The sequence below is a fragment of the Gymnoscopelus braueri genome (genome assembly GCF_963280865.1).
Source record: "Gymnoscopelus braueri genome assembly, chromosome: 23".
In the NCBI taxonomy this organism is placed as follows: domain Eukaryota; kingdom Metazoa; phylum Chordata; class Actinopteri; order Myctophiformes; family Myctophidae; genus Gymnoscopelus; species Gymnoscopelus braueri.
Genome location: NC_137625.1, coordinates 26,236,664 through 26,262,553, shown reverse-complemented (window position 1 = coordinate 26,262,553; position 25,890 = coordinate 26,236,664). Strand labels below are relative to the sequence as shown.

General features: G+C 41.9%; 1 protein-coding gene across 2 annotated transcripts in view; it reads left to right on the top strand.

Moving 5' to 3' along the window:
- Positions 1 to 7,125, top strand: part of lrig3 (leucine-rich repeats and immunoglobulin-like domains 3) — a 30,269-nt gene extending 23,144 nt beyond the window's left edge. The window contains exons 14-19 of one of the 2 annotated variants that reach the window (XM_080421039.1): positions 380 to 661; positions 1,383 to 1,871; positions 2,982 to 3,140; positions 3,502 to 3,642; positions 4,119 to 4,391; positions 6,373 to 7,125. In XM_080421039.1, the coding sequence (XP_080277165.1) occupies positions 380 to 661; positions 1,383 to 1,871; positions 2,982 to 3,140; positions 3,502 to 3,642; positions 4,119 to 4,391; positions 6,373 to 6,620 (1,592 nt within the window). In that variant the 3' untranslated portion in view covers positions 6,621 to 7,125. Of the gene's footprint in view, positions 1 to 379; positions 662 to 1,382; positions 1,872 to 2,981; positions 3,141 to 3,501; positions 3,643 to 4,112; positions 4,392 to 6,372 lie in introns of both variants that reach the window. The other variant, XM_080421038.1, reaches the window with a different exon arrangement.
- The last annotated feature ends 18,765 nt before the right edge of the window (positions 7,126 to 25,890 follow it).

Below are 25,890 nucleotides of genomic sequence, written 5' to 3'. Positions count from 1 at the left end.
GCTGAAAATAGTTGATTTAGAAAATGTTTACAAACAGCTAAATGTTTGTTAGATTTATCAGCCAGAAAGGTTTATAACAATTTTTAATTAAAAAGATCTAATTATGGGAATTCAATCCAAAATCAAACAAACAGTGGTGTGCTTTTGAAAATGGTCGGCAGTAACGTCAACTAACCGTGAGTCGTAATCAATAGGCTAACATGCTAGACTAGATTGGTCGTTTAAACTTAAAATAGCGATTGTCATTGCCGACAGCTAGTAGTAACGACGGGTTAAATGCACAGGAAAATAATATAGTGTGACAAAAAAATATCCCAAAGAATTGGAGGCCATATCATTTATTCATTCATTTATTTGAACTCCTCGTGTTTCTTTCCAGTTCTGCCATCCTTCACCAAAATGCCCATGGACCTGAGCATTCGTGCCGGAGCCACGGCCAGGCTTGAGTGTGCGGCCGTGGGACACCCGTCTCCTCAGATCGCCTGGCAGAAGGACGGCGGCACCGACTTCCCCGCCGCCCGCGAACGCCGCATGCACGTCATGCCCGAGGACGACGTCTTCTTCATCGTCGACGTGAAGACGGAAGACATCGGCGTCTACAGCTGCACCGCCCAGAACACGGCCGGAGCGATATCGGCTAACGCCACTCTAACTGTTCTAGGTGAGAACGTGTTCCGCCGCTTGCCTGATAAAACGGTCGATAATTGTCACGACCACCATTTCAGTTCAAACAACCCACGTATGAGAACAACGAATAACACTTTATGGTTGGTTTTGAGCCACTTAAACCCTGTATACTTTGACAAGTAGCGAAAATGTGACGTGTTGCGAGCTTGTAGATCTGCTGTTTTTGCTTTGTTAGTTTTTTTTTTTTACATTTTAAGATTTGTTTTAACCCAGGAAGACCTGGAACGCATCTGTGTCACTATTTCATTTGCGCTAAAAAAGCATTATTTTACACTTTGGCTATTCAAAATTAGCAGATATACAAGCTCATAGCGCGGCACCGAGTGCCGCGCTACGAGCTTGTAGATCTGCTATTTTTGAAAAATCTTGAAAATGTGTGCAAATCTTTTAATATATATATATTCTTTTAAAGCAAACATTAACTCAAATCTTTGCTTCTATTTTGAGATGGGGGTCCGCGGCCAAATTCATATCATTTTGGGGTGGTCCTTGACATGAAAAAGTTTGAAACCACTGATATAGAAACATACGTTTTTCAGAAAACCGTTAGGATTTAGAAGACATTTTGCAGAATCGGAACCTCGGGCCTCAATGGGTCGTTAATGAAGACATGGCCCAAAACAGGGACTCCAGATTGAAAGCAGTTTTTGTCAAACGCTTTACCCCTATCGAATCCCTTCCTGTCCCTTCCACAGAAACGCCCTCCTTCCTGCGCCCTCTCATGGACCGCACGGTGGCCAAGGGCGAGACGGCCGTCCTCCAGTGCATCGCCGGCGGCAGCCCCCCGCCCCGGCTCAACTGGACCAAGGACGACAGCCCGCTGGTGGTGACCGAGCGGCACTTCTTCGCCGCCGCCAACCAGCTCCTCATCGTCGTGGACGCGGCGGAGGCGGACGCGGGGAAGTACACCTGCGAGATGTCCAACGCGCTCGGCACGGAGAGGGGGAACGTCCGGCTGACGGTGCTGTCCAACCCCAACTGCGACTCCGGCGGCGGGTCGCAGGGCGGCGCAGGGGTCGGGGCGGCGAGCGGCGGCGGGGGCTCGGACGGCTCGGACGGCTGGACCACGGTGGGCATCGTCATCATCGCGGTGGTGTGCTGCGTGGTGGGCACCTCGCTGGTGTGGGTGGTCATCATTTACCACACCCGCCGACGCAGCGAGGACTGCAGCGTCACCAACACCGGTGAGATGAAGCACTTAACCCACTAAGACCTGAGAAGATTCTAGAAATGTCTTCTAAATCCTAAAAAAAAATTGGAAAAAAAAACCAATATTTTTTTTCTCGATTTTTCAAAAATAGCAGATCTACAAGTTCATAGCGCGGCACTCGGTGCCGCGCTATGAGCTTGTATATCTGCTATTTTTGAATAGCCTAAAGAAATCTAAAGTGACACAGATGCGTTCCAGGTATCAATGGGTTAAAGCACCTGCATGCTTTCGCTATTGAAAAATATTGACAAATATTGAGAAACGGACTCTTTACAACAGGGGTTCCCGACCTTTCTGTTACCACGGACGACCCCACTAACGAGGTGGGGTCGTTAGTCACGACGCATCTGCTTAACCCAAACTCAACCGTACCACAATAGAAGTTGACCGCTATTTATGTGTTATTATATATCATTATATCATGGTATATCATTGAGCTATGGAGCTAGCCTGTATCCACAGGATTATTGCAAAAGGTAATGTCAACTAATAACTAATATGTCTCAGAAATGACTTTGGACAGGTGGAAAACTAGGCTATAGCTAAACTCGCAGAGTTGTACTCGAGTGTTGACATGAAATAATAATCCTGCTAGTGTTCCAGTAGCGCGGGCGTGAAAAAATACAGCTTGTAGTGACAGCATGCCTCTGTGTGCGCTCGCGTCTCGCCGCTGGTTGAAAAGACTAGGATAAGGATTCGTCAGTGATGTCACTGTCAAGCGACGGTGAGATCGAGCATGGATGTACACCATATGCTCGCCTCATAGTTGGTTATAAAGATACCAAGGATTCGTCAGTGATATCACTGTCATGCCACAGAATTGTTCAGACTCGGAAGTTGCCTGCGCATATTTGTACAATCCATAAAGTCGGAATTCCCGGCCCGCCTTTTCACAGCCTGGTGGTACATGTCCCGCGGTCCGGCACCGGTGGTTGGGAACCTCTGCTTTACAATATATTGACATGCCAAAAATATGTTTTAGATTAGAATTGATGAACAAAATGAATAAATAAGTGAAAATTTGTTTTCAACGTGGTTGCATGTGTGAGCTTACTGTATGATTGTGCTTATGATTGTGCCACAGATGAGACCAACTTGCCCGCAGACATTCCCAGCTACCTCTCGTCCCAGGGAACGTTGGCTGACAGACAGGACGGCTACGTTCCCTCGGAGACTGGCAGCAGCCATCAGTACATGGCCTCCTCAATAAGTGGCTTCTACCTGCAGCCTAAAGACATGAATGGTATGACGTTCATTTTGATGTCGTGTTGTCCATTATGTCCATACGCTGACTTAACTCATTCACTGCCAGGCTTATTTCAACCTATGCCACAGGCAGGAAAAATGGAAAAATTAGATTTTTTTCTCTGTTTACATGACGTGCCAATGACGTCAAAAGACGTCATTGGCACTAATGGCACACTGAAAACGTCCATCAAAAGACGTCATTGGCACTCAATGAGTTAAGAAGAGCAAATGGCATTTATTATTTTGCAGCAAAACATGTCCAGCCGTTTCTATGTGGATTTCTGAGATCCACATAATGTCCTAACAGAAACCTGAAGCATAATTCCATTTTTTTGTTTTTTGGTTTACCCTCACAGGTCTGTGTCAGTTGGATACAGGAAGTGAAACCGACATGGAGGCATCTATTGATCCACTGATCTGCCACTATCAAGGGCCCGTTGGCTCCCTGCTTTGTCGGGACAACATATACACATCGGAGCCATCTGACACCTTCTCAGGTCTGTGCAGTTTCATTTAACTTTCACTGCGTGGACCGCATGTATTATTTCATATCATTTTAAACCCTTTACAATCATACTTTTAATATTCTTATTCTGTTGGTGCTCATGAGCATAACTCTTCGCCACAAATGTAAAAACAAATCTTTAAAAAAAATGTACAAAATTGAATCAAATTTCTTATTTAAAAGAAAATCGCGGTCTAGTAGATTTATTTTCACTATTTGCCGTATCACTAGGTATATAGGGCTTAAGTGGTTAACCCGGAACGCATCTGTGTCACTTTAGAATTCTTTGGCTATTCAAAAATAGCAGATATACAAGCTCATAGCGCGGCACCGAGTGCCGCGCTATGAACTTGTAGATCTGCTATTTTTGAAAAATCTTGATTTTTATTTTTTATTTTTCAAAGAAATTTTAGGATTTAGAAAACATTTTAAAGAATCGCCTCTTCTGTATTTCTCTTTCAGCTTTAGGCTGTGCCATCGACCAGAGGCCCATGTGCGTTGACTCCTACAGTGGCAGTCTGACCAGGAGAAGGGACTACTATCCGTGCGGCGGGTCCCCCATGGCGGACCCCTTCGACCACGGCTCCTCCGGCGTCCTGATGCAGCTCCCGAACGGCAGCCTCCATCACAGCGGCCTCCACCACCAGCTGGGCGACGGCCCCTCCTCGCCCACGGACGAGGTGGACGCGAACGACTACGGACGACCTCACGAGAGGATCTCCCCCTCCAGCACCTTCATGGGTAGGTGTTAACACCCCATTCGATCCCGGGGAAACGCATCTCTGTCATCGTCGATTTCTTTGGCTATTCAGAAGTAGCAGATCTACAAGCTCATAGTGCGGCACCGAGTGCCGCACTATGAGCTTGTAGATCTGCTATTTTTGAAAAATCATGAACATTTGTGCAAATATTTGAATTTTTCTTTTCTTTTAATCGGACATTTGTAACTCAAATCTTGAGGGGCTTCTGGGGGTCCCTGGAAAAAATATTTTTGACAAATGTTCACTTTTAAAAATATATATTCCAAGCTTTGCACAAATTTTCATGATTTTTCGAAAATGGCAGATCTACAAGCTCATAGCGCGCAAGCCCCCAGAGTTGCTGAGAAACATTGAAGCTGCCACCCCAGTGGCCAAAGCTGGAACTGTAGGCGGGGAGAAATACATGCACGCGCAAAACATACTGACAGATATTTATATTTATACATATAAATATGTAAACATATTATACATACATACATATGCATTTACATATACATATGCATCTCGAGTGTATTTAATAAATATCTTGCGTTCAATCCTTGACACACGGGCTGCCGTAGAACGCAAAAAGGACACTAGTGCGCATGCTCATAACTCTATGGGTGGTCAAAATCGAACCAATAATTCTACTTCCGGCAGGTTTCCGGGTGCTTCAAAACGCCAGTGAGCACATTCATTGAAATGATAGCTGGGGGCGGGGCAATCCGCCCTCTAGTTATATTATACCTCTATGATAGCGCGGCACCGAGTGCCGCGCTATGAGCTTGTAGATCTGCTATTTTTGAATAGCCAAAGAAATCTTTAAAATGACACAAACGATGCTTCCCCGGTCTTAAAGAGTCACCGTGAAGTTCTGTCTGTAGTGCTCTATTTCTGTTCTTCTCAGCCTACATTTATTTATGTATATATTGTATTTATATTCTTTTTCTTTCTTTCTTTTTTTGAGTAGCCAGTTATTTGTATCCCTTTTTTTTTCTCCCAAATTTACTCATTATGCCAATTAATTCCCTCCCACACACACATTTCTGTGTTTGCCACCGCTGTTGTATCCTACTGGCTCACCTGCCAGTGAGTAGCCCCCACCGGGAGGACGTAGCACGGGACAGGTGCCCCCCCCCCCCCCCCCCAGATTGTAGGAGTATGAGAAAGCGACAAAGATTTACCTCCCCGGCCGGCTTCCCCCCGAACACAGGCAAATTGCATTCCTATAGTTACACAGCCAAACCGGCTGCAGCGCGGTGGATACGAACCCCTAGACTCCACGGTGGTGGGCAGGCACTTTACCCCTGCCTACCCTAGATTTTGTAACCAGTTGAACCCTAGCGTCCCTTTGGCATGTCAAAATATGCAAACATCCTGCGAAATTAGGTGATGGGTTGTGAGCTTATAGCTATTTTCAGCGAAGAGAGAGTAAGAAAGAGAACAATTGAGGTTCCCCCCCGGAGACACCGGTCAATACAGTGTTTAACCCATTAAGACCTAGAACTGTGTCATTTTTAGATTTGAGCTAAAAAGCATTATTTTACACTTTGGGCTATTCAAAAATAGCAGATCTACAAGCTCATAGCGCGGCACAGAGTGCCGCGCTACGAGCTTGTAGATCTGCTATCTTTGAAAAATTTTGAAAATGTGTGCAAATCTTTGAATATATATATTTTTAAAGCTAACATTTTTTACTCAAATCTTTGCTTCTGGGGGTCCCTGGAACAAAATATTTTGATGGGGGTCCACGGCCAAATACATATAATTTTGGGGGTCCTTGACATGAAAAAGATTGAGCACCACTGATATAGAAACATACGTTTTTCAGAATACTGTTGGGATTTAGGAGACATGTAGAATCGGCTTCAGGTCTTAATGGGTTAAGTGGTTAAGTTGTTTTGAATTCTGGAGAGATATTCTAGAGAAGGTTGATGAATGAGTGCGAGTCTGAACTTATGGATTTCTATGTTCTCCTTCAGGAACATTTGGGAAAGCTCCCTGGAGGCCTCAGCAGGAGCTCAACGCTGGGTGTGGGCCCCCTCCCCTGGCCCTGCATAGCGGCATGACCCTCCACGAGAACCCTTTTGCAGCGCTAGACACGGACTCGGACCACGAGGACAATGTTCACACTAAGGACTCCAGATCGGAGACGAACGTACATTTTTACGAACAGCCATTTCACGAGAGCAGGACTGACCCTATACACCATGGCAGCACAAGCACATAGTTTTTAGTATGGTGCCCTACGGAAGAAAAGAAGTGAGCTTCTTTTCACCCCAAAACAAACAAAAAAAAACTTCTACCTCAGTGAATGGACACTTTTTGTCGTACGTGGAGACGTACCGGGCGATGGCCCTTGTTTCGATAAAAGACTCTGCAAATATGCAACGAGTGAATGTAAAGGACAGTGCATGCACTGTTCCCAGAAAATGCAGAAAGTGAGGTGAGGAGAATATGACCGGCAAAGACTGTTCCCATGGGACAAACGTTAGTTAAAGAAGATAATGAATATATGCCTTTTTTTTATACAAAGTTTATTATATTTTGTAAATTAAATGTGTACAAACAGATTCAATTATTTTTGCTTACCTTCCTTGTACAAGTGTTTTTTTGTGTCATGCAATCCTGCCTGTTCAGTTATTCCAGCCTAAGCTTTTTTTGTTTTGTTTTGTTTGCTTTGAATGAAGCAACTTTTTGCACATACCCAAACATAATAAAAACCCCTAAACATGTGCTGCTACATACACTGACGTTCTGTGAGTCCCCCAATCTGTGTTTCTGTCTTTTAGGGGTACAACACAACAAACTAATTGATTATTTAAAAAGATGATCGATTGTAAAACATAATCAAATTTGGGAGGATATTTGTGTCAGAAAAATGCAGAAAACTTAGATTAGATTTTTTAAATTGGGGGGAAACATGCTTTTCAGTTATACGATTAATTTAACCCATTTGACACAGAAAGAATCTGTGTTATTTTTTGGATTTCTTTGGGCTATTCACCTGTTTCCTAGGCTGTGTGTTTTCCACTTCCTGTCGATTTGATCCAATGAAATCCAATGAAACTGGTCAGATGACCAATGATATCCAATTAAATCGACAGGAAGTGGAAAACACACAGCATACATGCATCATTTTTCTACCGGGACACGCCCCCCTCATCTAGACTGAGTGGTAAAACATTGAGCAGCGTGGAGCGTTGGAGTTTGGAAGCGCTCGTTGGAAATCACTCAATGGTCCTCTGTACCACCTGTTTCTAAATGTCACATGATGCAGGAGGCAGCAGGACGCTGCGTTATCGAAAACGAGCGCTTCCAAACTCTGACACTTAGGAAAAGAATCACCTGCACGGAATTTATTGACAGAAAGTAGCTCATAACATGTCTCTACGGTGGATTTTTATGAAAACTTTGCAGATAGAAAGAGGATTATTCAAGCTTTCCGTACAGCTGCCATGTTGGTGAGTTTCACGTTGTTTAATACAATCAGATAGGACTTTTCTGTTTGGATGTATGGGCTGTCAAAGCCAGAAGGTTGTTTTTTTGCCACTCAGTAGGCGTTCCCGCGTAACTTCCGGGTACGACGATGTCACGCGCATAGCCTCTATTCAAAAATAGCAGATCTATATACGAGCTCGTAGCTCGTAGATCTGCTATTTTTGAATAGCCAAAAGAAATTTAAATGACACACAGATGCGTTCCCGGTTTGAATGGGTTAAAACGTAATCGATAGAATAGTCATTATGTAAGGAAATATAATCTAATACTAGCAGCCCTATACTGTCTTTATCATGAACACATCATGGTGCTGTGGTGGGAGGATATGAAACAGCTTGCCGGGAGGAGGAGGAGGAGGAAGGGGGGGGGGGGGGGGTGTTGATACTGGCATTTCGAAGAAGAACCACAGACCGCCAAGGACGGCATGTGCCTGTCACCAGCCCCCCCACGAAGAGAGAGAGGTAGAGAGAGAGAGAGAGATGCTATGCATGGTGTAAAGTAACTAAGTACATTTACTCAAGTACTGTACTTAAGTACACTTTTGAGGTATTTTTGGGCGGTGAAACCGCCCCTATAAGTGAGATTTGGAAAAATGTACAAATATCTTGGGCAGTGAAACCGGCCCTGAAAGTGAGGTTTGGGAATTAGTACAATTATCCTGCGCTGTGATTGGCCAATCACAATCTATTCAGGACTGTGATTGGCCAGTGTCACATGACACATGTGCATAGCCCTATATAAGCAACCATAACTTGAAAAAAAACCAAATATTTGTTTTTTGAAAAAAACCAAATATTTGTTTTTTTCAAGTTATGGTTTCGTCCATCATAAAGAGTGTTTCAATAAATGTATTTATCTTTTGTACATGATTGGTTGACTCCATTCAGTATTGTGATTAGCTAGCAAGACACCGCCCACTTCACACAGGGTGTGATTTTTTTTACTTTATTTGAGTATTTCCAGTTTTCAGTACTTTTTCTTTATGATACTCCGCTACATCTACAGAGGCAAATATTGTCCTTTTACTCCACTACAATTATTTGAAAACTTTAGTTACTAGTTACTTTGCAGATATAAATTATTACATTATAAAACATACACTAACCACTTAAACAGCCAATCTACAAGCTCACAACGCATCGCGACGCGTTGTGAGCTTGTAGATGTGCTATTTTCAAACATTTTAGTACTTTTACTTTTGATACTTTAAGTACATTTTGATACCAATACTTTTGTACTTTTAATCAAGTACATTTTGAATTCCGGACTTTTACTTGTAACAGAGTACTTCTACATTGCAGTATTGATACTTTTACTTAAGTAAAACATTTGAGTACTTTTTCCACCACTCTGCATGGCTGTTTGGTTGTGCATATTGAGGTGTGTGGCATTTCAGGACCTTCGGCCTGGCAGTGTACAGCCGCTTCTGGGTAGAGTTTGTGAAGGGCTCCTTTGGGCTAAAGACGGAAGTCAAAGTTAGGATAGCTGGTAGTGAAGGACCTTGAGCGTTAATGGTGGTCCAGTAGAATAATAGCAATCATAAATTGTTGTTTCATAAGAAAGTCACTGTAATAAAAAAAAAAGCACAATACAGCTGGTTCCAATCAAGCGTCAGTGAGCTGAAAGTCAAAGACCATCCCCGCGTTCCTTCTCTGATGTCTTCCTCTCTGTTTATCTCTTTTATTCACTGTCTGAAGCTCCGTTTAAAACCGTGCAGGATGGCGGTTGCTGCTTTGGGTGAATTCAGCACATGGAGGCTTCAGGGCTCCTCGGTTCATCATGACTCATTCCCCAATCCCAAACCCCCTGCCCCTCCCCTCCAGCTTATTCACATGTAGGCTAGGTTTGTTTTTTCAGGCCTCTCCTTTTCAACATGGGGGGAAAAAGGTGTGCTTGTGCACTCGGGCTAGCTGTTGAAACTTGCACTTGGAAAGCATCTTGCGGGCTCCCCGACTGCCACAGTGAAGCCGTGTTTATGAAATGGCAGATTCACTGCAGGGCCACGGCGGTGCCAGGGCTTTGGAGGGGATTTAGTCAGAAACCCTATTCAAGGACATATGTTTGAGTCTATAAAGACTGAATCTGCCAGAGTGGAAAGTATTTAGACTGAAAAGTAGTAAAACATCTTTGATTTGTAATAATTATCTGCCTCCCAGAGGTCTGTGTTTTGACTCATGGTGCTGGTTTGTATTTGGAAATGATGACAAAGGTTTGTTTTCACAGGGTGTGTTGTTTCAGTTCTCATCGTTTTCGCCCGAGCAGTGTTTAAGTACACCTGGCTGTTGGCTGTGCTGTGCTGTCCTGGTCTGTACGAATTTACCCCACTGTAAAGGAATGAAGGGTTTTGTTGGAAGTCTTGCCAGTTCTTTGAGGAGCTTGCGATTAAGACAAGATGGTGGAGCCACACACGTCCAAACACCTGGGAGACAGCTGCTGCTGCTGCTGCTGCGAGTGCTGTTGAGGCAATTTTCAAGGACTGGTCGACTTCCTGCAAATCACGTTATCTCAGCCTGGAGTTGAGCCGGTTTAGAGTCATTGCTAAAGGTTTAGCCATTGCTAAACGTGAACCGTCATCATATGTAAGAGTTAAATGATAAACTTGGTGGGTTCCCACAGATCCTTGTCACAAGGATTTGTTAAATTACCAGTGATCATATTTTAAAGGGTGACTTGTTGTATGATATTTAGAGAAAAACATTCAGGCCTTTCTAATGTTACAGTGATGTATGGCTTGTGATGCATGTAAAAGGTGTTGGGAAGCATATTTCAACCCAGAACGGAGTAGAAGAGTCATATTTGTCCCTTCAGGAAGTCCAGCAGTATGAATGTGAGTTTCTATGTCCTGTTTATTTTATCACTTGTTTTTTTGTTGTTGACAGAAATATGTCATTAGAAAGCAAGGTTGTACACTCAGCTAAGCTATGCAAGTCTTAATTATGAGCGTGGATGTAATTCACCTACAAACATGTTGGTCAGACCAAAATGGTTTATTTATTCCTGTGGGAAAGTCTTTGAAACTGCTGCAATAGAGAAACAATTTGTCCTATAACAAGGAGGATGAAGGGTAGGAGGTTTCAGAACCAGGAGTCTCCTGCAAAGACTGCAGCCAGCTAGAACCTTAGCGTTTCCAGCCAGGGGGAAAAAGAAAACACTGGCCAGATTGCAGAATAATTTCCCCCTCTTTGATTTTGGCTCCAGAGAAACGAGACAGGAAGTTGACTATTCCTCCAGACCACCAATGACTGGCAGCAGGGATGACTGAGTCCTGTATCCCCTGGTCTCAGATCAGCCTCTGATCTCGGTTCAGTGACCCTCTGACATTTATGAACAGCAATCGGACGCTGATCTTAGATCAGCTCCCCAGGCCAGCGTAGGTCCCCCACCCCCACCGCCACCCCCACCCCGCTGACTAAGCCCAGAAAATGAATTTAGCATGCCAGGGCCTTATCTCATTGCCAGACACTCTGAATTTTGTAGCTAATTTGCCTTCATTGTTGCCAGATGTGTCGACGTGGAGACAGATGTATATTATATTAAATAGCTAAAGGCAGCTCACAAGGATTGTTATTCTTTTGTTGTGAAGCTCAAGAAATCTTTTGGATTCTTAGTATGCCTGTGTGTTATTTCCAACATTAGTAACGCTTTCTCAAAACTAATCCTCAGCAGTTAAAGTACACAAGTAAAAACATAAAAGGAGCTGATTCCTTTTCACTATGTGAGGTCCTTCTCTCTCTGGGTCAGAAATCCTTACTGCTGACAACCTGTTGAAAATGGATCCACCAAGATTTGTGTTGTGCTGAGTTTATAAACCATTTCCCACTATTGATGGTTCTCGTGTGTGATCTGAGTTTGTTGGCCAGTTTGCACAATCACAGTTTACATTCATGGAATAATTCAAAACTACAGCTTCATTTCTTGGAGAAGGATGTTTGTCCTTTATGGCCTACCACTAAGCCCTGCCAAGGTAAAGTGCAGTAACTACGAAATGAAAAATCACTGAAAAATGGGTTTAAAAGTGATTCAACTGGTCAGCCAAATGAGATATCGGCATATAAGTGATATTACACTAATTTTACATCTGTTCTTGAGGTAATTGTTTATCCCCCAAAATCACAAAGGCTAATTTGACCTTTGGGATACACAAATAAGTCGGTGTGTCCAAAAACGTAGTTACTGCTCTTTACCTTGGCAGGGCAACTGGCATGATTCAGTATATAGTACATCACAGATTATCAGCAAGGAGTAAGTACAGTTATTGTAGCTTGAAGGGAGGCTTACACCATATTAACCACGTAAGCCCTTATTTATACTTCATCATATGACGAATAGCGACATTGGGCAATTAAGCTCACAATACGTTGCAATGCAATGCGTTTTGAGCTTGTAGATCACAAAAGTGCCGATACTGACATGCCTAACATAGGGGAGCCAGGTTTAAAGTGGTTAGGGACCAGTCGAAATTTACATAAGGGGGGGCATGGAGGAAATGTATGTGCCCTGATCTAAAATGCCATGACCCTCCCTTTGACAAAAAAAATAAATCAATGACCCTCCCCAAGTGATGTCATACTGTATCGTAATATTTTTTTAATTGTTTTTTTAATACAAAAAAAAAACACTTTTTTTTTTTTTGCCGGTGAAAGTTAGGATTTTTTACTGTATGATATGAAATGTAAAGCTTATCATAATCATAGTAATTATGAATCATGTCCTCCATCATATTCAAGGTATTTTGGAGAGAAATGAAACAGACTCCAGTCAGTCACTTTCAGTTTAAAGCACTGCAGAGGGGAGGTGTTGTGTGTCAGCTGATGCTCGTTGACGCTCGTTAATGTGACATGCATCTGCACTCTCTACATCTAATCTAAGATTGTATTATACTGTATCTGGTATTATAGATTTTTTTTAGCTGTTGGAAATAACTAGGCTGCACTTGGTTGGTAAAGTCCAGATGACAAAAATATGAGGTTTGTGGAATTTATAGTTATGCAGTCTTATATTATATTATATTTGTTATATTAGTGTCTATCTGTCCTCTGAAACAATGGGTTTATAGTTAGTGAGAACTTCACTTCTCCATTAAGCTTGCACAAATGTATTTATTTGTGTGTACAAAGCACTTTGTAATTGTTTCTAACTGGCTTTATAACGTTATTTATAAGATGATGGCCAATGTTGATGATACATGAGAAAAGAACATTAATAATATATCATATCGATATCATGCCCAACATCATGTATCGTATTGTGAAATTCTTGAAACCCCTAACCCTCCCCATCAAATACAACATGACATTTAAAACTGATATGTCCAATGTTTTGCTTTCCACATTGATTAGAACATTGCTGTAGTGTAGTCAGTCTTGTTAAATGCACAGTGTATCTGTAGTAGTGGTAGCAGAATGGATAGTGTTCTCATCTTACATGTGGGAAACCCATTGAATCCTGGTCAGATTGAAGAAAGTTGAATATTTGGTAACCAGTAGTTTAAAACTTTTGTCACTCTGCCCTTTTAATTATCAACTACAGTGACTACAACTACACTGTTGCCTACATAAAACAAATTAGGCTATCAATTATGGCCTGATGCTTCTGGTTTTACTTGTGGAGCTAGGCATCTATACACAACTGTCCATATAGATCCACATTAATCACATGCACAGAATTACTTCAAATGATTATGAATATCCAGTTAGTAGGCCTATTTATAATGCATCTCTCCAATAACGCCTGTTGAAGTTTTGCTTAATTGTTCAACCACCATCGTTAAGACGCTGAATAGATTTGACTGGGTCGTTCACACTCGCTGTGCGTTGATGGCTTGTTAACGTCAACGTCAACGTCATTGATTCTAAATAGACAAGGTGTTACTTTATTTGAATTCTTTGTATCCTTTGAAATGGAGAGGGGTCATTGACCACTGTTCTGCTGTACTAAAAAGGTATATAAAAAACGGACTATTTTATCAATTCAAAATTGCATGACCCTCCCTTAGATTCAAAGTAAAATTAGCTGACCCTCCCTTGGACCAAAATTAGAAAGGCATGACCCTCCCCTATTTTCCTCCATGCCCCCCCTTATGTAAATTTCGACTGGTCCCTTAAACCACACAAAACCATAGCCGTAGCAGTCAGGTTAAACCTCATGATAGACCGCCCTATAGAACACAGAAATCCCACGGTCAATGTTCACACGAGTAACCGTCGCTACAAATCCCACCGCTGACCCACCGTCGGTTCCCATCAGACCCTATCAGTCCCCAACCCTCATAAAATCCTCTATTGTCTCTCCATGGGTCCTCTGCATGATTAAAAGCACATAGCCTACAAGAGTTTTGCATCTTGCAGATGTTGCAATAAATCACTAGTTGGCCCTGCCTCTGCAACTGGCTGTCTGACAAATGTTCCACAATAACTCGGGCCCCTACTACCCCACCCTCCCGTAAAAAAAAAAAAGCACAAAAAAAAAAGCTGGAATTTCTACCCGGCTGCTTGTAACTCTTTCGGGACAATTGTAAACCCTCAGCCATGTCAGCACAGGTGGAAACCTGAGGGGTCGTAAATGAAAGCATAAAAAAAAAAGAAGAAAAGAAAACGCCCACTCAAGGTTTCTCTTTCTCTCATTCTCCCATCAATGCCTTTAAACTAGCTGCTTTCCTGGCCAAGACCTCCGCTGTGACTAATTCCACACAAAACGAGGGTTAAATCAGTCAGACTGCCTGAGTGCCTGTGGATGGTGGTAAGTGACACCCCCGAGCCTGTAAAAAAGACACAACCATAATGGCTGAGACGAAAACCAAGGCCATGAATCAGACTAGACACTGACTGTCTGAACACAGTTTCAAAGCCAAACTCTTTCTCTTTCTTTCAGACTTTCACACCATCAGTAGAGACAGTCTATGAATGGCTTGCTCTAAGTATCTGAGAACATTGGAATACTATGTTGTCATAAATTACACCTCATGGGGCAGTGTGTGACACTAGTACATACATATATAACTAGAAAAGTGCGCTTCTCAAAGCACAGATCTCCACCTGACCGGGTTGGCTACCCAGGGCCCACAAACTTCGGAAGTCAATCATAACCAATCGGAATGGAATATGAAAAATCTGACTGATATTTTAATGCAGAGATAATGTGTGTGCGTTTTGGACAAAATCGTAGTAGCAAAAGGTTTTGAATAAAACGCGAAATGGCAGAAAATCTAGTCTGGCACAAATAGGCAGGGCCTCTATGGGTGTTGTGTCATGATGCAATGAATCCTGAGGAAAACATTTTTGATCGTACCTACGGTTCAAGTGTCATAGGCCAACATGTGAAGCGACCTGTTGTATGTGTGTCATGTGTGCATTTTGAAGGTTTAGAGGTGACAAAGGTATGAGGGTCCGTACAGTTGAGAGATTTATGAGGGAGATGGTGACAGCAACCTGCCAGAGGCTACAGTAGTCCACTGCACCTGGGATAGCTGAGGATTCTTTTTACAGTTTTACGCTCAATCCTAGCACGTCTCAGTTAGATTATGACAATAATCATAAAATCATATTCTATTTCTTAGGTTGTATAGCCTATTTTTCAATGTATGTATCTTGTATCTGTGCAAAAGCTTACCCAAGAATTTGTTCTCTGCTGACAACTTTTATGAGCAACGTGCAACCATAAGATGTATTCAAACAAGCTACGTATGGGTAAATGCAGTGGTGTAAAGTAACTAAGTACATTTACTCAAGTACTGTACTTATGTACAATTTTGAGTTACTTTTACTTTACTGTAGTATTTCCAATTGTCTAGTACTTTTGCTTCTACCCCACTAAATCTCGGAGGCAAATATTGTACTTTTACTCCACTACAATTATTTGCAAACTTTACTTACTAGTTACTTTGCAGATATAAGTTATTACATTATAAAACATACGTTAAACACTTTAGCCTTATTGTATACCTAGGCTATTTGAGAATAGTCGATCTACAAGCTCACAACGCGACACGTTGTGAGATGGTAGATCTGCTATTTTCAAACATTTTAGTACTTTTACTTTTGGTACTTTAAGTACATTTTGATACCAATACTTTTGTACTTTTACTCAAGTAAATTTTTAATTCTGGACTTTTACTTGTAACGGAGTACTTCTACATTGCAGTATTGATACTTTTACTTAAGTAAAACATTTGAGTACCTTTTCCACCACTGGGTATATGTCTGCACTCCTACAGTAGGTGTCAAACACCTCCAAAATAATCCTAAACAAATTACCAATAAAGAGGTAATTGTTGTCTGCGTTTAGCCTGACTCAAATTATAGCCCTGGACAAATCCAGACTGGTTACGTCTATGACTGGGGGGCATCCTTTGCGAGCCACAGGAGGAGAATGACCTTGCCAGTTTAGTTTAACTCCAGGTGGTTTCCGCTCATCCTGTCAACACAATTGATGTTCCAGCCCCTTTGCATTCCTTTACTGTATGCAAAGAGCCACAGCAAAGAGACACAACACTAGGCTTTCACTGCTTTGTGACTGCAAGCTTTTGTTACTGCAGCCTACAATTATTATCATATTCATTTGTTTTGTGCCTATTTGATCCCCTCGGAAGTGTGTGCCAAAAATCCTGTCAAGAATAGATAGATAGATAGATAGATAGATAGATAGATAGATACCGTAGATAGATACCGTATAGATCAGGGCTACTCAACATAAGATGGCTCAGGGGCCACTCAGCAAAATACCAAAAGTCCAAGCAAGCTAAAAATGTCGGTCCTATTTTGGATTTTTCGATTTTGTAACACACACTACACATTGTTAAAATGTAGGCTACATTTTGACATCATATTCTTTTCACTGTACCTGTTTATTTTGTGTGTATGTCCAGTGGCATCAGTTACAGCAAAAGCTAAGGTATGGCAAGGTTAGGGTTGCCAACTCCCAGAGATTGAAATAAGGGACAAAAAAAAAAACCCGAAATGCATAGAAAACTATGCATTATACCTGTAACAATTGACGCAGACGCACCTGTATGTATGTATGTCTGTCTGTTTTGTTTTTGAAAAAAAATGAAGCAACCCATATATTTGAACGGAAATGTATATTTTTTTATCCTGTGCTTAAAAAAAATAAAAAATAAAAAATGTACTCAACCCGTGGGCCGATTTTTTATTTATTTTTGCTTCCCACCACCAGGGGGGCAGTGTTTCTCTCCAAATGGCCATAACGTCGACCATTGCTCTGATTGGGCTTGAAATCTAATACTCCTAAATGCCAATATGAAAGCATGACCAGAATCTACTGCATGTACTTTAAACTTCAATTTAAACTCACTTATAACTCATGATTATTTCTCAACACTTGTCATTGTAGAAAGACAGAAGGAAAAAGAGAAGCTGTGTGAAGGGACAGCTGATAGATAATGGGTATGTTTTAATTTGCGTTAGTGTTATCTCTTCTTTTTCATCATTACCATGTGAAAGACCCATCATGTGCTATTCACACATTGAGATGGTGTTCCTGCAGGCAAAATGTTAAAGATCTCTGAAGCTCAAAGCGAGCTATTTCCTTTTCACTTGTTCACATTTTAATTTCCACAAAAGCCCAGCATTTAGTCTTCAATGAATTTTAGGACCCCTTAAACCCTATATTCTTGACCAGAGTCTCCCAGGGGTCTGCCCTCTCCCTTTTCACATCAAACCTCTTCGTTGTAAAATAGGCAATCTGCAGCTCACAATGCGTCGTGTTGCAACTAGTTGTGAACTTGTAGATATTTTTTTGTCAAATGTCCACCACAGAATAGGGACACTAGGGTTCATGTGCAAGTTGACAATTTGCTCACTATCTGATGATCACCGTTAACGGAGGTGATGTGATACAAATGAAACATAGAAGTATGTTGGCTCTTGGCTGTAGTCTTATTATGATGATTATCATCATCATCATCATCATTATTTTTATTATATTATTATGGATGGACTGACCATTCTTTGGCCTGATTAATGCATTTTCTAAAGACGAAATCATCTTGATGTGATAGCATTTTTACATCTCAATACAAGCTATCGGAAATAAGTACTTATATTGTTTTCTGTAATCGTTTGGTCAGTGCCAAATGTAGCCAAATGTTGTACTTGATCTTTGGACTTGGTCAATTGCGAATAGAACTTGGATCAACTTGGAACATCCCAGCCAGGGAGGCACCATGTGTATTTATATGACCCATTAAGCCATCTATTATTGCATAAACTAGACATCTGACTGCTCCTGGGTGTTGGAATCTTCCCATTCCCTTCTAAACCAGTGAGTGGGGTGCATAGCAGTGCCATTACTGACATTTCATGTCAGTCTGTTGAAGGTGTGATTTGCTGGCTCACACCTGCTTGCAATTCCAGACAATGGCCTCAATCTATTTGCCCAAACTACTTCTTGGGGACAATATTCCATGTAGGGCAACTTAGCAGTCACGCTCACAGAGAAATACCATTCGAGTTCTGATAATGGCATCCCAAGACCCAATACTGTCAAGCTTGCCACTTACACTCATTTACTGCTGCCAGGTAGAGATTTCTGTACAAATAGTATTCCCTATAAAAGAAAAAGTAATCAACTCTGCATCACTGTGGCTCAATCAGAGTGCTACTGTGCACCTTAACATGAGGGACATTTGGGCTTGATGCAAAATCATTGTTTGAGGTTTTGCAGTAACTGCAGACTTTACAAGTTTCTCTGATCTTCATACTTTTATACTTCATACATCCTTCTTGGTAATTGCCTCTCCGCCCTCTGTTGCTTATTATGATATAGAAACTGATTTGTTTACAAGTGACAAGACCAAAAGCTCCATGCCCTTTTGCACTTTATGTTTATGATCTGTTTTTTTATTTTAAAATTGTTTAAAAACAAAAAAAAAAACATTATAATATAATGTAATTGTAATATAATGTAGTGTAAACTGTGAGGTTCTCTTAAGCCTAATAGGGTTTCTTACCTCACTGGCACAACAATATTCTGTTACCTTTCCTAGGAAAGAAGTAGTATATGAATATGATTCCTGTTGTACAAATCAATACATCAAAATCAAACCACGTTGTCATACAATTGATAGAATAGGTGCCTCACACATTCCACTTTCCACCTCCAGTGGTGTTTAAATTCCTCAAAACAACTGTATTATGTCTTCCACAGAACCAAATCTTGTCTAGAACTAAAATGGTCATCCCCATTGGGTCCTGAATACGTTTTGACTTTATTGCTCACAAAGTACCTGGTCCTCATCGTTTTTCAGGTCTCTATCAGTGGAATTGCTTCTTCATAGCCTATATTCAAATATGTTGCACAACAGTTCCCCCTAACAATTAAATTATGTCCATGTGGATTAATATACTGTAGATTTACTTCCAACCTGTATATATTTTTGATGTTGTTTAGCTTGCCAAGTGGTCATTTCAAACAAATAGCTATTGTTGTCACTGTTGCCATCTCATCCACTTATACAAAGCATGATTTCACACCTTGGTATCAACAGAGAACAAAACTGCTAACAGCAAAACAAACGTTTGCTGTTACCATAATTGAATATGCCTCCTCAGTTGATTCACCCTGATCGGGTGGTTGATTCCACTGAAGAATTTAGACATTTTTGGGGGATGAACTCATCCAACACAAAAAACATCTCTCTTATTTCATTCTAGAAACAATAAGCTTTGTCTGATGTTTCACGCTGGATAAATCAAACTGTGGTATTAGATGGAACTTGGAGCATGTATGGCATGCCAGAGCATTTCCATCGTCCATGTGGTGATTGATTAGGTCCCTGGGGAGCCTTGTTGGATTAAAGGAGACAGACAGGGGTGTGTGTGTGTGTGTGTGCGCGTGTGTGCGTGCACGTGCGTGCGTGTTGCACATCCCAGCCTTGCTAGGATGGTGTAAGGAATCCCATCCAGGCCCAAGGAGTTCCGTCCTGAAGTAAGTTTGATTGCTTCCTCATGTTAGTCTCTCTGCAGTGGTCTTTAGACTTTGGGCCAACAGACCAGACAGCACAAATCTCAAGCTTTCACCGGGTCAAGGCTTCATCGATATCATGAAAAGAGATAAATGTTATTCATCGTGACTTTGTAAATAAAGCAATGGATTTAAAAAAAGGAAAATATTCTTCATATTCCTCATAAAACATTCCTTGTGTGAAGTATGGGAAAGTATCCCACCTTAAAAATAATAAACACCTTTTTGCTATGCAGTATACTAGGAACGGATTCCTTCTGCTAAAGTATACAGAGCGTGCCTCAGCTTTCACATTCCTCACATGGTGAAATCATATTTTCTAGCCGCCGCTGATTTGTTTGGTCACAACGGCGCCGGGATGATAGATGTTTTTCTGGCTGCAAAACATCAGCTGCACCCCTACACACACACACAGGGGTAGTTTCGAGGTACATCACACTCCAGGTCCATCAGTTTAATAATACGTGTCTGGAATGTCAAAGAGCTTATAAAGGCCCAGTGAAGTCCTCTGGACTGGAGCACATACGGTACAGATGTTGGCAGTGGGACGAATTTGCCAAGTTACTAATGCTTCAAGTGGCCAGGTGCCAGTCATTATACTCAGAATAGTAACAGCTTTAAAAAATGTCTACCCAGCATGCTTAGCTCCAGGTATCACTTGCTGCCAGTAACAACATCGGGAGAGCGGTACAGGGTGGTGTGTGCGTGCGTGCATTCATGCACGCGTGGGTGAGTGAGTGAGTGAGCGTGTGTGTCCACGCGCATGCTATGTGTGTGCTAGAAAAGGGGATTTTGCCTATAAACTTCGATGCAGTACAGTAGAACAGATGTACAAAACTGGATTTAAGCATAAACTGTGTGACAGATTGCACTACGATGCATCAACTGCAGTCACGTTTTGAATGTAAAATAAAGAACCTGTGCATTATGGGTTAGGAAAGACAGATGAGTGAAACATGCTGCCTTAAGGGCCCGCGCTAGGTTTATGAGGACACCAAGCCATACGTTTTTGACGACCAAACACATAAACAAAGTAACTCTTCCAGACTCTCCGCCCAAGCAGACTGTTGCCACGGGCATGTGCTGCAACAGAGTGGCCGTTGTCCGGGCCGTGCCCGTGTGTGAGGTTGATGTTGACGGGTGTCAGAGTGGGCCCAAAGTGGTCTGTGCTAGAGCATGAGTTGTGTGGCCTCCGCCAGTTACAGGCCCGAGACCCCCAAACAAAATATACGCTCCGTTAACTGGGACGTCACATAAAAGAAGCAGTGTGTGGACACATACTTCACGGTTAAGGATGCCTGCCTCTTATAATTAATGAGACGGCAGACATTGGCGTGCATGTGTGGTGGCCCCAGCGATCACCTTGTGATTTGTCAACAGGGATCCTCTCACCCCCCATTATTCATACAGAGGAGAATCAGGCTAATTACACATGGGGGCTGTTCTCTTCCACTGTCTATTTGCAGCCTACAGCAGGGTCATCCATGTATCAGTGAGCCATGAGGTTTCCCAGTTTCAATATTAAGATTAATGTACGACTAAACTTGTCTGCAGAAGATGCAAGCAGGCCTAAAATGAAAAGGCGTTAATGAGGAAACTACTGTCACTACTACTGCCACACAAGGCAGCCTCTGAAGGTCAGGTTGGATGACCTCCCTGTAGAAAGCTTGCAACACCAGGAACCCACCCTTGCTCTACTAGTAGGAGGAATCAGTGGTGCACCCACAAAACAGTGATAAAGAAACACCAGCTGTTTCAACAATTTAACCCCCCACCCCCATGATCTGAGCCAGTTCAACCTACAGCGGGGGTGGTTGAAAGTGTAGATCAGCATGTTTAATTCATCAAGGCCAAAGTTCCATCACTAGAGAACCCCTTCCACCACTGTGGTGCTGTGTCAGAAAACCACTCGACTAATTCAGTTATCTCGATGCAGAGTTGAGCAGAACTAATTTAAGCATTTTAGATGACATTCTCACATCCAGAGCAATGACTGAGCAGGTATAGGGGTTCAGTATCCTGCTTACGGACACTTTTAGTTAGTTGCTGATGGCTTTTCCGTGGCATGCCTTGCATACTGCCACTTCTAAAATCTAAACCCAATCTAAAGTCCTGTCTCTACTCTACACTCTGCAATAAATCAGCAATACCTGTGTAAATACAAATCAATATTTGTATTATAAAGGAAAATATATTTTAAGATTTCATAAACAACATGTACCTCTGTAAATAATTTGATGTGATTCCTCCCTTTTTTCATATTACTACTAGGGGGTGATCACAGTTGAAAAGAGGTTAGCTTTAGAAGCTTTAGTTACTGGCCTTAATTAATAATATTATGAGAGTGCATATCCATTCATGTCAGGGGAGATATCGCTGCTACCACTGATACAACTGAAAGCACTGTCTGTGTAATTACAACCTGTACAGGGGTCATTATATTTGCATTTCAAAGAACACCTAAGGAAAACTGTTAAGAGGTGATTGCTGAAAACAATGTACTGTTAATAGGTGACTCATTTAGAATTCACAAGGGGAAGTTAACAAAGCGGATACAATGCCTTGTGAGCAGTGCCTTGAAAGGAAAGCAGATAGCATCAGAAAGTGTGTTATCAATCTTGTCATGGAGAATTTGACTCCCTGGTATCCAGCACTCTCCCAGATACATAAACATGCTATTTCAGCATCAGCTTTCCCTTCTCTTGTTCACTTTGGTGAAAAGTAGCCTCTATATAGTGAGAAAAAAGGGGGGCTCTCTGAAAAGAGGGCAGGGTGAAAGACAAAATATCTCCTTAGTGTTTTATGTGTGTATGTGTGTGTGTGTGTGTGTGTGTGTGTGTGTGTGTGTGTGTGTGTGTGTGTGTGTGTGTGTGTGGGGGGGGGGGTAGATTCACAGCACCTAGGAGAGAACCCCAGGGGCCCTGGGCCCCCCCCCTTGCCATTTTCCACCAAAAAAACTCCCTTTGCTACCTTGCCCTCCTCTTCTTACCTCTCCCATTCCTCCATCCGGACCCATTGTTTGGTAACCAGTGATGCATGGCCTCTGTGAGCTCTGTGAGGGGGGGGGGGGGGGGTGCATGAGATACCTGGCCAATGTCTCCTTTCTCTGAGCCAGAAAAAAAAAAACTCCTGCAAGTGAGGAGATAGATTATCTTTTTAATTTCCTTGCAAAGCAGAGGTGTCTCTCGAGGTGTTTCTCTCTCACTTTTTCCACTCTGCGTGTGCGAGAGAGAGGTGTGTAAGAGAGGGGGGGCCCAACCCTGTATGAATGCTCTGCTGGATGTCCTTGCAGACCCCCAGTGGTGGAAAAAGTACTAAAATCTTTTACTTAAGTAAAAGTATCAATACTGCAATGTAGAAATACATATATAATTACAAGTAAAGTCCGGAATTCAAAATTCACTGGAGTAAAAGTACAAAAGTATTGGTATCAAAATGTTCTCAATGTACAAAAAGTAGAAAGTACTCATTATGCAGAATGTCCCATTTCACAAGTTTTCAAATGTATAAAATTGCTTTGAAAATAGTAGATCTACAAGCTCACAATGCCTCGCATCGCGAGGCATTGTGAGCGTGTAGATCTGCTATTTTCAAATGGCCGAAATGTATATAGTGGCTGAAGTGGTTAATGTATGTTTTGTAATAATAAAAGTACAACATTCGCCTCTGAGATGTAGTGGAGTAGAAGTAAAAGTATTGAAAATCGGAAATACTCCAGTAAAGCAAAAAATACCTCAAAATGGTACATAAGTACTTGAGTAAATGTACTTAGTTACTTTACACCACTGCAGACCCCCCCACCCCCTGACTCTTCCACCCCCAGCCGCCACACACACACACACGCACGCACACACACACACACACACACACACACACACACACACACACACACACACACACACATCCACACAGGGAGGTGTTGAGGTAAGAATGGAGGGCTCATCCCTTCCCATTCCACAGATCAACACCTCCCCCAGAGCTGAGGTCTCTCCAAAGGTCAACCAAACAGCCGGGGTCTGCACCCAGCGACGCCTGCGTTTGTGAAGACAAGCTGACAGGAAAGGTAAACATGTAGGTGTAGAAAGAGTTGCTTCCTACGGTGGTCTTCATCACTCACACGGAGTCAAACAGCTTCCAAACGCAGCCTTATATCAGGAACCTGCACAGTACATTTAAACACTACCGTAAACTTATGATGTGATGTGATGATGTGAGAGTTATGAGAAGTTGCCAAACATTAATTTTGAGCATGGTATTGTGGACTCGTCCACTTGCTAATTGTGTGTATGGTGAGCAAGTAGTGACCTCTAGGGGTAGAAGCAGGCAAAAAAAAACATTACTGGAGGCGTTATGGAGCTGCTGGAATTTCTGTGTTAGAAACATAACATACTAGAGTCTGGACTCTGGACCAGTCTAGAGTCTGGACTCTGGACCAGTCTAGAGTCTGGACTCTGGACCAGTCTAGAGTCTGGACTCTAGTCTCTGGACCAGTCTAGAGTCTGGACTCTAGGCCACTGGTTCCCAAACCTTTTAGCCCGAGACCCAAAAGAGAAATTTGATGTTTCCCCATGGACCCAAACTAGTGAAAATAGCCGATCTACAAGCTCACAACGCCTCACGATGCAATGCATTGCAAGCTTGTAGCTCGGCTATTTCCCCCTATTTCTTAAACATTTGTTTTCAATTTTTTTCTAATCATTGAATTTGTTTCTAATTCATGACATTAAAAAAAAATAAAAATAATGAAAAACAAACTGTAGGAAACAAAAAAATAAAGGGATATTTATTTACTTGTGACCCATACAAATGGTCCCCAACCCCTTTAGCTCGAGACCCAAAAGGGGAATTTGATGTCTTCCCGGGACCCAGACTAGTGAAAATAGCAGATCTACAAGCTCACAATGTGTTGCGATGTGACACGTTGTGAGCTTGTAGATCCGTTATTTTCACTAGGCTACTCCTTACTGTTTTTTTCATATACTGTATGAAAAATATTATAAATTCTTGTCCCAATTCACAGTTTGTGAAACACTGCTCTAGACTAGAGGATCATGACATACAACATCAGAGCAACTTGCCTGTAGTCATTGGCAGTGCTTCAGGGCATCTGGTACTGGGCCATCTTCTTAATTATCTTATTGTCAGTCTGACCCTCATGGACTATGCGTGTTGGGTATTGTTTTAGGCTTACACCTTTAGACAAGGTTGTTTGAGGCATACATTTGCAATCATAGCAAAGGTAGGGGGAGCTGAACAAGCCACAGTCTTTCATTTAGAATTTAAAGGCTCCAACAAATGTAAGATAAAAAACAGAAGCTCAATTCTTCTATGAAAATGAACGAATCCAACTAAAGTGAAGCTGATTGAACAGCTCACCATGGTTTCAATGAAAAAAAAATAAAACCTTTCTAACAAATTCCTCTTAAAAACAGTCCCGTCCCCTCTAAATGGAAATTTAAAAAAATCACAGTGGAGATCCACTCACCTAGAAGAGAGCAACAGTGACCTTTCTGATTCATTGACCACATTGCCCCCTGGTGGTAACACCCATGTGTAAGTCATGCACAGGACTACATAATGGTCAGCAGGACTTCTAAATGGGCTCCTCTACTGATATACCCAAAGCTTTTAAACTAAAAGTCCCATACAAAAAAAGGTCATTCATTTGTTGACTCTGGGTGTTCATAACAGGGGTCATCACCATGCAAGCTTGTGATAGAAATTCCCATGAATATTTTATTTTTGCCACGGACATGCAAAACAAGTGATCAGTAATATTACCAGAATCACATATGCCTAGCCCTAAATATATACTAATGGACTCCTGATGTGGCATGTGCCATAGTGTCTGCTCTATTCCACTGCGCTACACGTTTTAAAACTAGCCACTTATAAAAAAATATATACATATATATATTTAAATTATTTTGGCCGATCTACAAGCTCACAACACGTCACAACATTTTGTGAGCTTGTAGATCAGCAATTATCTTTTCTTTTTAGCCTATAATGACATGACC